General features: G+C 35.7%; 1 protein-coding gene across 1 annotated transcript; it reads right to left on the reverse strand.

Annotated features, from left to right (window-relative positions):
- Positions 1-252: 252 nt before the first annotated feature.
- LOC128179925 (uncharacterized) lies at positions 253-12,392 on the reverse strand. Its single transcript, XM_052847607.1, has 21 exons — positions 12,353-12,392; positions 11,737-11,821; positions 10,918-11,105; positions 10,365-10,519; positions 9,768-9,949; positions 9,638-9,679; positions 9,072-9,265; positions 8,551-8,708; positions 7,756-7,934; positions 7,494-7,553; positions 7,014-7,198; positions 5,015-5,178; positions 4,325-4,491; positions 4,067-4,102; positions 3,824-3,937; positions 3,431-3,601; positions 2,967-3,140; positions 2,460-2,633; positions 2,086-2,282; positions 782-947; positions 253-616 (listed from the first exon to the last, which is right to left on the reverse strand). Exons 1-21 carry the CDS (start codon positions 12,353-12,355, stop codon positions 552-554), a joined length of 2,859 nt encoding a protein of 952 aa, XP_052703567.1. The 5' UTR covers positions 12,356-12,392; the 3' UTR covers positions 253-551.
- Positions 12,393-12,733: the final 341 nt, after the last annotated feature.

A 12,733-nucleotide genomic window follows, 5' to 3' on the forward strand; every position in this document is an offset into this window, starting at 1 on the left:
TCTGATGGATAGTTTGCTTATCTATCTATAGTTCACTTGTTAAAATTCAATACTTAAACAGATATAAATACTAAAGGGTTTGCAGACTTGCTAGATGTAATATTTCATTGAGATTGATAAAAAAAAAACCCATGATACAGCTATATATGAGACAGGCCGAAAGACAGAGAGGCCAAAATATCCAATTACAATGAAGTTAAAACATCCAATACATACGATCTAAGGTTTCTACAGGTAGATGTAACAAACAAGTCAAAGAAAGTTTTTATTCATGAAAGAATAAAACAACATACACTTTTATTCTGTCAAAACAAATTCTATTATTTTTTATTTCAGTCAAAAAAAATCACATTTATGAAGAACAGATTATTCTACCGGCCTGTGTTCACATTAAAAACTGGTAAACACATATATAATTATAGAACAATATTACATGTACAATGGCAACAAAAACTCAGATACACAATCATATAATTTGACCAGGTTGCCAGATTCGTGGAATACAGAGTAGAAGGAAATTAACAGAATGTGTAATAGAGCTGAAACTTTCCTCAGAGCAGAGAAGCGATGATGGCACTGACTACCATCAAAAACAGGGAAGCCAAGACTTTTGTACCTGTAAATAATCATTTTGATTCGAGTTAAAAGTTGAATAGCATTGACCAGTTCAAACCGTTTTACATCTTTTTTTTACTTTGTGTATTTATTTCAATAATTACAAAAAAAACCATTTACCACCCCCCCCTCTCTCTCTCTCTCTTAATCCATTGTAAGTTCTTACCCGACGCTTGTGCCATACAGTTCACAATATGTGAGGAGGAACATCCGGCATACACTTCCTGTTCGTCACTTCCGTCTTCACAGTCGCTGGAACAGTCGCATTTGTATTGTTCCTGGATACAGGAAATTGTTCCGTTCATACAGGTGAAGTAATTAGAAGGACAGTTCTGAAAATAAAGAAAATGTTTAGAAAACGTTTAGGCATGAGAATGCGGCAAATATTCAAAAATGAAAAAAATGACCTGTCACATATTATGCATGATTAACGAACTGTTTTTCCCGCTTAAAATTCCTAATTTTTTGTTGAGTTCTCTTTTATCTAACTTTAAAGGGACTTGGACACGATTTGAACTCAAAATTTAAAATTTTATTTTTCCGAATTCATTGTTTAGAAAGATAAATATGGGTACTTTTAATGGTTTGTCACAAATTTGAAAGTCAAATATTGAGTTATATGCAAGATACAGAGTTTGAAAATCTTTGTTTTGTAAACAAAGCTCGAGCCTTGAGATGGTTTACCTATGTGTTTTATTGGTATAAGTCTCAATCAAATGTTGCTTTTTTCTGCTTATCATATTATCTATGAACACATTAAATAAGTTTACCTTGTTTGCCACGAGTCATTTGGTCAAAGAAATGGTAATTCCATACTTTACATTATTTGTAAACAAATATAAGACTCGAGCTATGTTTACATAACAATGATTTCTTATTTCTCTATCTCTCTTATAACTTGACTTCTAACATTCAAATTTTGGTCAATCATTCAAAATGAGCAAGTTAACCATTTTATACGTAAAAAAAATCAAAATGAAAATTTTGATCTAAAATCGTGTCTAAGTCCCTTTAATATTTTGAATAATCCATAAACAGACGAGTGCTCGGAACAGACTCGATGAATATCAAAATATTGTTATAACGAATAAAATGTAGAGGTGATTGAGTCATTTTTTTAAAATGGAAATTTAAATTGATATCAACTTAATAATTCTGTGTACAAATGAATGTCTCAAAAAGTATTTCAAATAGAACGCTCGGGGATTTAGTATGTTTTCAAACGTCTTGATCAAAACAAATAAATGATTAACATAAATATCGTTATTTGGGCACGGTATTGCCGTGGATTTTCAACTGTAGCTTTTTCTGGAATCGACAGACCATAGAGCTACATCTTTGGAGAAGCCAAGCACAATATATTTTTAAATAGGGGTTGGGGAGATGGAAATGTGGGCCAGGAGGGTAATCAATGAAATATGCCCCCCCCCCCCCTCCCCGCGAGGACACATCATCCTCAATGCTACATACCTGTTGGTACTGCCCTGCGGCCACCGTAGGACAGGCGTCAATGTTACAATCGCTGAAGTCCGACATATCCCCCGGACAATCCAGTCCTCCATTAGCGGGGGCGGGGTTGTCACAGGTGCGAGATCTAGACCACCTTCCTCCCCCGCAAGTCACAGTGCACGTGCCCCACTGACCCCAATTACCCCAAGATCCATCAACTGTCACACAAAGATATGATAATCAAAACTGTCAAACATACATTTAAAAATGAATTTCATTTTTCATTTCAATTTTCATTTCATAAAAAGAAATATTAAAACGATGAAGAAAAATCAATTTTTTAAAAACTTATTAGCTTTATTAAACAGCTGAAACAAACAAGGATTCAGACTTACTTATGCAGACCTGGGTGTTGCAGTCTTGGGGGGAGTCTGTGCTATTGCCCACACAGTCGCTGCCGCCATATTGAGGGGCGGGGTTGGTGCACGTCCTGTTCCGCCACTGGGACCCTCCACCGCACGTGACGGAGCAGTCCCCCCAGGATCCCCAGGTTGCCCACTCACCGTCAACTACATATATCAATTATGCCTATAAGTTAGTGTCAATCAACATTTCATTCATGACAATTTTGCAGGGAGGATATAGAAGTATGAACAAATGGCTTTCTTAGGGAAACTAACCTACAATTAGTGTAAATCTTAAGAATAATATAAAATAAGAATATGATTGGTATTCATGTACATGTAACCTCATAGTTTTTTAAAAATAAATATACTCAGATTGTCTTAATGGTAATAGAAGCGGATTTAGTAATGCCGATCTAACATTATGAAACGTCACAGTAATTTGCTGTTTAATGACTTATAGTATTCGACGTAATCATCATTAATACTGAGACTCACTGGGACAAGGGTTGGTGTTACAAGTCTGAGGCGAGTCCTGGGCGTTCCCCACACAGTCAGCGCCCCCGTACTGTGGTTCCGGATTGGTGCAGTTCCTGGTGCGGTTCTGATTACCTCCCCCGCACGTAGTGGAACAGGTCCCCCAAGACCCCCAGTCTGCCCACATTCCATCAACTGAAAACAAATGATTTTGAAAACTACACAACTTTTGAGTAAGAAAAAAAACCCACTACAATTAACAAACGAATCTGCATTGATTTTATCCAAAAAAATGATTAATGCAAACGCTACGCATCTGCATAGAACCAGCTTTATTTGTTCTAGTCCAGATAATTGTGTCTACATAATGAATAATTGATATTCAGAAATAAAAAAAAATCATCATATTTTGGATAACCTGTTGCTAATTAAACCAAAAAAAAAAAAATAACAATCAAAAGCTTAAAGAATATCGTATTCATTACTTGGACAGGGTTGAGTGTTACAATCTGCGTCATCACTTGAGGATCCTGGACATGCGGCACCATTACCAATAGGAGCAGGGTTGTCACAAGTCCTTGTTCTTGTTTTAGTTCCGGTTCCGCAAGTTTTTGAGCATGTGCCATAAGATCCCCACGAACCCCATGCACCATTTTCTGCAAAATGTTTTTTTTCAGCATTCTTTTCAAATTGCATTGAAATATCCCCATCACATCAAATATGTTCAGTACTCCGCAGGTATTTTAGTGTATTATTTCAATGTTTTCTTTAGTTTCGTTATTTTTTTCTGTTATTATTAATAGCCATACACGTATATGATAAGTATCAAAGTTGGTACTACCACTTGAGAATATGATAACGCGACTGACAACACTTACTGTCGGTACATCTTTGTCCTAACCAGTCTCCCGTGCATGTGCACGTGTAGTCCATTCCCTCGTCATAGCACGTGCCGCTGTTCTGGCAAGGATTAGGGAAGCAATTGTCCATCACTGTATGTTTTATTATAAGAATAAAAATAGATAAGTTAAAAGAGAAAAATAAAAAATTAGAAAACATTGCTTTATAAAATTAATTATTGAGTATACCGCACGTTGTAATTAGTATATCAATATGCTTACCGACAGAAATCAAGAATAAGTCAGCAATTACCATGTCTGAAATCAAAATCATTATAGATTATATCAACAGTCTTAAATTTTTTCTAACAGATATTTTCTAACAGGGAAAAATTAGAAAAGCAAAATACTGATTAGAGATATGAATATGATAATATCAATTAGTATATCTTTTACCCGGAAAGTTTGTATTTAATTCGTTGAAAATTGAATATCGCATATTTGATTCTTAGATGTCAACAGTAGTAAATGATATCTCACTGTCTTGGAGGTCCCTTCCCGTCAGGCCACTGTACAGGAAGTAGGGACGGGTGGTCCTCTGCTCCCACGCGCAGGTGTCTTTCTCCACCACGAGGAACCACCCGGCGTCATTACTGCAGCCGCCGTAATTATTCTGGATGAAGAAACGCCTCTCCAAACTTCCGTCACTGATGAATATTGAAAAAATCAAGAATAAATACGGTAATTCTGAATTTTTTTATCCTGACTAATTGCTTTCAATATGTAATATACTTTCACATAAAACTTCTTCATTTGAAAATATTAAGTCCCATCTAGACATTGGACATAATAGACTAAAAATGTGTTACACTTTTTGTGAAAAAGAGTGGTGCTCATGGTAATACGCCATAATTTGACATAATAATAGTTTTAATCGCTATGTGAAGCAAACTCATAAATCCCGCGCAGATCCAGAAATTTTCAAAGGGGCGTGGGTTGTTGGATAATTTTTGTTTACAAAGGGGGTCTCAAGCCCTTTTTGTTGCTAATTTATTATCTGAATTTATTAATTTGAAATTTATTTTGATGTTTCCAAGCAGATTTTGGGTCGAAATCCGCGACTGCAAACATTTTTAATAATACTAAAAATAAAAACATGCAGGGAATGGATCAAGTATACAAAATTCCAGTAAAACATGTATGAAAGAAAGACACAAATAGAGTAGGTACCCCGGGATGCCGCAGTATGACACTGCTTTGAGGCGGTTCAGATCGTCATAGGCCGTGTACAGCAGCCGGCTACAGTCAAACCAACTGTTCTTGTCAGTAACACCGTGGGCGTCAAACACCGCGTACGCTGTCTCCTTCCCCTTGGAGTAAAAACTCACCCTGATCTGAATATACAGACAGAAAAAAAATCTTGTAACAGATATAGGTATTGTGTATAATTTGTTTTTTACATGTAGATGTTAAGTTTTAACTAAGAGAACACTAATTTGCAATTTTTAAAATGCTTATGTGTGTAAAACCTCAAATATATGTACTGTGTTCTATAAATATTCGTTGAACATATTAAATGTTCATAGATTTCGTCCTTTATAGTCGGTCTACGAATTTGTATGTTTATCAAAGGAAGAAAATGATATCTTTGGAAATGTAATTGGTAAAGAAGACTAACGTTAAAACCAGGAAAATTGATATCACAGTATATAAAGGACTGTTATGGCGTTAACAAGTAATAGCTTTCCAAAAAGCTTGCCTGACTAAACAAAATTATTAAATGGAAGCATGCATGTATCAATTAGGCTATCTTATCAGAAATGAATTTAAATGTTCGCTGCTGATCATAAATTTATAAATGGAACATGCAAATTTAAGACGAAATGTTAGTCTTTTCTTCGATCTAGAACATGTACATATATATCACTTGGCATTCATTTATTTTATTAATTCATTTTTTAGGAATGCACACATATCATATAGGTACATAGGTAAGTTTGAAAGCTGGAAAGTAAATAGTCGTTTTTTTTCAAATTGTATTTGTTATATTAATTACAAAATCAACTGAAAGGCATTTTTTAAACTTCCAACCTTATGAAATATGAGAGGGTATACAAACACGTATTGTTTTTGAATGTGTGTGGGCAGCTTCATTAAAATCATCTTGATAAGCAATTAAAAAAGGGTGAATTCTCAAATTCATGAAAAAAACCCCTAACTGTAACTTCAATTCAATTAGAATTCCTTATTTGCAGAACTTTTCATTACTGCATGCCGCTCCTACAAAAGTGGGGGGGGGGGGCAAATTTCCATTTATCCTATAAAGTTAAGAATGTGCCAGCCGTCAAAAAAGAGGGGAGGGGGAAGCAGCCTCCCTCACCCCAACCCCCGATGCTACGTGCCTGTGATGTAAACACATTGTGTGCTCTGGGGTATTTGCATGATCCCAACAGACTCGTCAACTAATCGACCCACAAAAACTATGAATGAGATATTTTGGCGCGAAATCCTGCTTTACCGTTCACGCAACGCATGAATTCATCCATTGGCAGAGATCCATGGGGGGGGGGAGGGTTAGATGAATTTGTTGTCATTTGTTTTGTAACAGCTACATATATGTATATTACACTTTGGATCGGATGTTTTGGAAGAAATCTATCGAATTAAAAAACACACTTAATTAGTAGTTTTTAAATGTGGTAATGCACATTTAATAAGACACGCGAGTTATGTTCCCTTTTCAAGATTAACTAAACGAAAATGGGGTCATACCCCGCTTTGGCGATTTAGTTCCTCCAGTAAACATTCCAGCTGTATAAATATATATTTGTTTTAATCCAAACTGATGACTCTCTTGTAATAATGATAATCCAACACCAATCATTTCTTACATTGTACCGTAATAGACAATAGGTAACAACTTGTTGCGATGACCCCCCTCCCCCTTTTTCACCGTTCAAATATGGTGGAATGCTGTTCTATTTATAAAGCAGGATTACACACCTGTTCTGCGTGGTGACCGTCCCTTTTACTTGAAAACTCTTGCTCGCTGTTGTTATTACATGCCATATAACATTTTCATCAATTATTTAAACATGCATCGGTTAATCTTTTTTGTGAAATATCATGATATTGCTTGTCCCATTGTCTGCACTGTTTCGGAGACTGCAACTTTTAAACCTTAGATATGCCTGACGTCATGACGTCAGGCAATAAAGCTATAGCTGACCGCTGAGATTTGGTAGCTGCTCCAATTGTCCACCACGCTGGACTTGTAAGTTTTGGTCCCCGTTGCTATGGTGAGGGCGTCCGTGTCAAACTCGTTTAGAGTGTAGGTTCCGGTCCAAAGGTCATAGACGGAGGATGCCGGGGAGATGGACATGGTATGCGCTACCTTCATAACCATACGCCAACCTACGGGGGTAATTAACCCTTTATACTAATGCATTTATGTGACAGGATTCATGGTTTACTAATTGATTTATCAATCAATAGTACTTCTCACACAAACAATATTAACTAAAGATTAATGTTCTTTGTCAGAAAAATATATAAATCAATACTCCATAGTTCTTTTCATTAAAAACTCTTAAGATTAATTCCAAAGGATGAGAAATCTAATATCTTAAATTTATTCCTTGTCTTCGTATTTTTTATATGTGTAGAACTGTATTAGTAAGTAACAAACACATATCTACAATAATTTTACCTTTGACGAAGATAGCCATGGTTTCAGCCGCGGGAAATTCTGCCTGATTCCAAGCACCGTCTGTAAGAAGTTTCTCTCATTTTCGAAATTGTTATGGGATTGTGAATATAGAAATAGTTGGGTTTTTTCAAGATAAAATAGTTCGCAGTATACATTCTTTGATAAAAAGGTACCAATTACAATACGAGAGAGAGAGAGAGAGAGAGAGAGAGAGAGAGAGAGAGAGAGAGAGAGAGAGAAAGAGAGAGAGAGAGAGACTCACTAGCTTCACAAAGGGCCCAAGTCTTTTTGCTGCTGTACAAAAAGTATGGTCTTGATCTGACATTCTGATCCCATGAGCAGGGCTGGCTAGAATCCGAAGAGTCCAGAATGTTCATCCAAGCCTTGTCATTCGGACATCCTCCGTGTTCTTTGTGTACACTGAATCGCCGAGTACCATCACTTTAGATTAAAATCAAAAAACAAACATGTCAAACTTCGAGTCCTTAGAAGTGTCCTTAGAAGTGTTCAGTAAATCAACGTTTTACGGTATACGTTTTTTTAACATGCATGATGAAACAGAAAAAGACTGTTAAATGGTCAAATGTATGCGCTAATTTCGGAAAAATTTAACGCACGCGAAAGAAAGCTGCAGGCTTACTGATATTGTAAAGCGTTGTGTAACTTAATTTTACTCATGTAATAAAAATGTCAAAAAGAATAATTCAACGTTTGAACTGTGTTACTCGCGAGAGAGAAATCTGGATTTCTAAATCATCGATGTTATCAAACGTACTATCTTATTTCATAAAATCATCAATAAAATTATCAGTAACTGTAGTTTATTATAAGCATTTCTACAGAGTTTAACATCAAACAAACCCACAAGCACATGCAGCAGTCACAAAAATTTCAGAAAAACTTATAATAAAAATTTGCCTCTGAAAATAAAGACAAAATCGTTACAATATTTCATGACCTCCCCCAACTCTTCAACTTCTCAAAAAATAATCCAAACATAACGAAATTCTCGCAAAAAAGGACTGAAGAATCTCTACCTCCCTTGATGGTGTCTTACCCGTCAATACTGGAGCCGACCTTGGTGTAACCGATTATATCTGTCCAGTAGGAGTACAGGATTCGGTCGTCGTTGAACCATCCGTTTTTGTCTGCGTCCCTTCCGTCAAAAATTATGAACGCTACTTCGACGCCATTGGTGAAGTAAGCATACTTTACCTGGAAAATATTACGTGTTATGGATTAAAAACTTAATTCGAAAACGTATCAATTTGATAGCTTCATTTCAGCTCCATCCATAACTTTCAAAGTCAAAGAAACAAAATAATTGTCACATTTAGGGGGGATTTCTGGATTTGTAGGTACAATTTATCCAGACCTTTAACTTTTCAAATATTTTGTCATTCTGTTTTTTTTCAAAATCAGGTATTGAAGTTTCTGTACACATGAACCTATATCAGTTTTAATCTAGCACACACTTTTAATATTTACACATTTTTAAATTAGCGCGTTAGAAGTCCACCTTAAGAATGCATACTTTTAGAACTGATACAATAAAATATTTCCAAGAATAGCACTTACACTTTCAATGAAAAATCCGGGAATACTTCTCCAGGTCTCGACGTTTTTGGATTTGTAGACAAGGTAGGGGTCCTTGGTCAGGGTCTGGGCGGCGGGGTTGTCGCTGTTGAGGGTGTCGGAGGAGTACCACAGCTGACGGAGCCCTCCCTGGGGAGGGACCACGCCCTCCACCGCCTTAAACACCATATCCCAGGCTGTCATAAAAAAAAAATCAGGTCTTTTACAACTAAAAACTAAAAATTCCATTAAATACACGGCTAAATTTCCAAAGCTCGAGCGCTAAATTACAATACCTTCACCAATACAGTTGAAACACCCAGAAAAGGTAAAGTTCAGATATTTGCATTGCGAAGTATCCAAGATTTTCACAAAGAATCAAAGATTCTCAACAAAACACAATATTGAAATATCTTCAAAGTTAAAGATAAAAAGTTTGCGCGCTAAATCACTATTTCTTCAATTGTAATGAAAATGAAATCCTCGACAATACTTTTAATTTAAAGTTGATTTCTATAAGTTATCGCGCGAAAATTATACATGTAGCATAAAATATTTAATGAACTTACCCATAACAGAAACCACCATGACGTCAGCAGTTCCTCTGTTTCCTGAAGAGAAACATAACCCATGAAATTAACTTCTTTTCAGGCCGTTGAAATACGTGACGGATAAGTTATGATAAAGTTAGTTATTTACCTGAGCTCCAGTTAACTAGAGTGGTCGATGCCGAATAGTAGAAGTAGGGGGTCCCCGACATGACGTCCCATTCTTGACATTCACCGGTTGCGTCATAATCTTTCAACATGAACCAGCCAGCGTCTGATGTACATCCACCGTATTGATGGTTGATGAAGAAAGTTCGACGTCCTGTATTTGGGCTGTAAAGACACAATTGTACTTAATGCATAAGGTCTATCAGGCGGTTCGTTAATTGTGACTTATCTCCCCTTTTCAATAATTGTATAATAGTACATATCTATTTTTATACTTAAATTAAATTATAATGATCGATATTATCAAGCCACCCCATCCCTTTTCCTCCAGTTGTCATAAATAATATCACCCCCGTTGTCTTAAGTATATATTATAAAACCAATTTTCAATGGCCTAATTTGATTTTCATACATGAACTTGAGATACATATCTAATCACTTTATTCTAATTTGTTTCTGAAGGGCATATTTTGCTTATTATTGGGCAGACACAACCATGGTACTATTACATATTTAACATTATAAGTATGCAACTTTACGCTGCCAGTTAGAAATGTGAAGGTTGTTTAAATGGACTTACTTCATCTCGCAGTAGTTTTTGGTGGCGGTGGTGATGTCGGTATAACTGGACTCTATGATCCGCCCACAGTCCAGCCAGTCGTTCCTACTTTTACCCATGCTGTCAAACACCACGTACGCCACCTCCTTGTTATCCTTGTAGGCCGACAGACGGACCTTAAAACAGGGATGTACCGTGTGTAAGTAAAGAAAGGTAATTGTCGCCCAGAAATTTTAAATTGATAGTCTTAAGTTAAAATTGTTAAGCGCATTTTAATTTTGAATTGTTTGAATGAAAAATGATGCTAACGCGATACGCAATAGTTAAAAGTTAAACATAAACGTAAAACGTAAACGCAATAATAAGTAATGAGTATGCCGTAATAACGAGCATTTATAATACGTGAGCCTGACTACATGAACCTTAATACGTGAACCGTATTACGTGAGCCGGAATACGTGATCCTTAAACGTAGTAGTTAACATGTAAACCGAAACACGTACATGTTATACGTAAACGTGATACGTACACGTAATACACGTAAGTAATCATAATATGTTTTACAAATACATACAGCGGAGAAGCTCCTCTTGTTCCAGTCATCCAGCCATTTAGACTTGTACAGCTTGCTGCTGGCCGTAAAGTCTCTCATGGCCGTCACATCCTCGCCGTTGTAGTGTCCGCTGGCCGTCCAGAAGGCGTTCACACTGCTAAAGCCGGGGGGACGGACGCCTCGGGGGATCTTAAACACCACCGTCCACGCTAGAAATCAAACAGATGAGGAAGAGGTTTTCATTAAAAGAAGGGCTGACAATTTAAGCGACGGTTTATTTAGCTTTATCACGAACATAATCTGTTTTTAAACATTTTCGTAGTGATTGTTGATCATGATTTTTATGATATATAGATGTACATGTATAAATATATTAGTTCTTTTCTTTGATATTTTTGATTCTGTAGAACTTTTTTTTCACTTTTTATGTCAGATCCAGACATGGAAAATGAAATATTCACGAGGGGAAAAAGTAATGGTTCAGGAGCCTGTGCATTCTGCATAATGCGATATTCATTTTTCTCTCCAGTTTATACATGTAAAGTGTAAGCTGATTTATTGTACTCACGTCCTCTGTAAAAGTCTAAGTTAATCTATTGTACTCACGACCTCTGTAAAAGTCTAAGTTAATTTATTATACTCACGCCCTTTGTAAAAGTGTAAGTTAATGTATTTTACTCACGCCCTTTGTAAAAGTGTAAGTTAATCTAGTGTACTCACGCCCTTTGTAAAAGTGCATGTTAATCTATTATACTTTCGCCCTCTGTAAAAGTGTAAGTTAATTTATTGTACTCAATGACATGCCCTCTGTAAAAGTATAGGTTAATTTATTGTACTCACGCCCTCTGTGGTTGTTGAACTGTTGCGATAAAATTGACTCAATGGAGAAGGCAAAACACAGACAGGTCACAGCAGCTTGCAGACCCTGATATTAAAAAAGAAATACTGTAAATTGCTTATATTACGCGAGTACTTAATTCCGCGATCCCGCTGGTCTGTATCAAATCGCGAGAATAAAAAATCACGAATGTTCAAATTTTCTCCTTTTTTCTTATAATTTTCAACTCTCAGAAAATAATGGCGAGATTTTAAAATCCGCGAAGGATGCTTCTTGCGATTTTACGCGGATATTTATTCTTCGCGTTTAATTAGGAATTTACAGTAAATGCTTACCAAAAATTTTTATTGTTGATTTTGATGTTTTGAATTCATATAGAATCAATAAAATGTAGTTAAAGTGAGGTAGATAAAAATTATCAGAAGATAACATGATCTGCTCGATTTCAATTAATAATATCAATAGTATTAATAAAAATTATTATCATTATGCAATATCGTCATCCTACGTCACGATTATTAATAAATCTTAAAGAAAAACTAAATTAATTTCAATGGCGTACAGATGTTAATTTCTTTTAGTTTAAATTTACGGAACCATATCTTTAAAAATATTCACCATTTTGTTCTATCCAACACTCCCTATTATCTCCTGTCTTGAAAAATTATAAGGAGATACTTTTTAAAAGACCATTTTATTCCATAATTCCAGTCATTAATGTTGTTTTCCTTGGACATTAACTTCCTTCCTAAGTTCATTAAAACCCTCATTGCCCTAAATGTCTCGATGAACTTGTCTTCGGAATGAATCAACTAAAAATATTGACTTTTGTCATTTTCTTTGGCCTCGGATATTTGCCAATTTTTTTTTTTTATTTTGATAACTTGACATGTTTTTCTTTTTAAGAACCTCTTTTTGTTCAGTGAAAATATAGATGCATCCATTTTAAAAAAGCTATCTTTAAATTGATTTTTGAAAAAAAAATTGATCTACAAGTTA

This window comes from Crassostrea angulata, chromosome 4 (genome assembly GCF_025612915.1).
Source record: "Crassostrea angulata isolate pt1a10 chromosome 4, ASM2561291v2, whole genome shotgun sequence".
Classification (NCBI taxonomy): domain Eukaryota; kingdom Metazoa; phylum Mollusca; class Bivalvia; order Ostreida; family Ostreidae; genus Magallana; species Magallana angulata.

Coding starts and splice junctions, on each gene's coding strand:
- LOC128179925 (XM_052847607.1), bottom strand. Junction 4,103..4,324: donor GGGAAGGGACCTCCAAGACA/GTGAGATATCAT, acceptor TTTTGATTTCAG/ACATGGTAATTGCTGACTTA. Junction 3,141..3,430: donor TAACACTCAACCCTGTCCAA/GTAATGAATACG, acceptor ATTTGTTTTCAG/TTGATGGAATGTGGGCAGAC.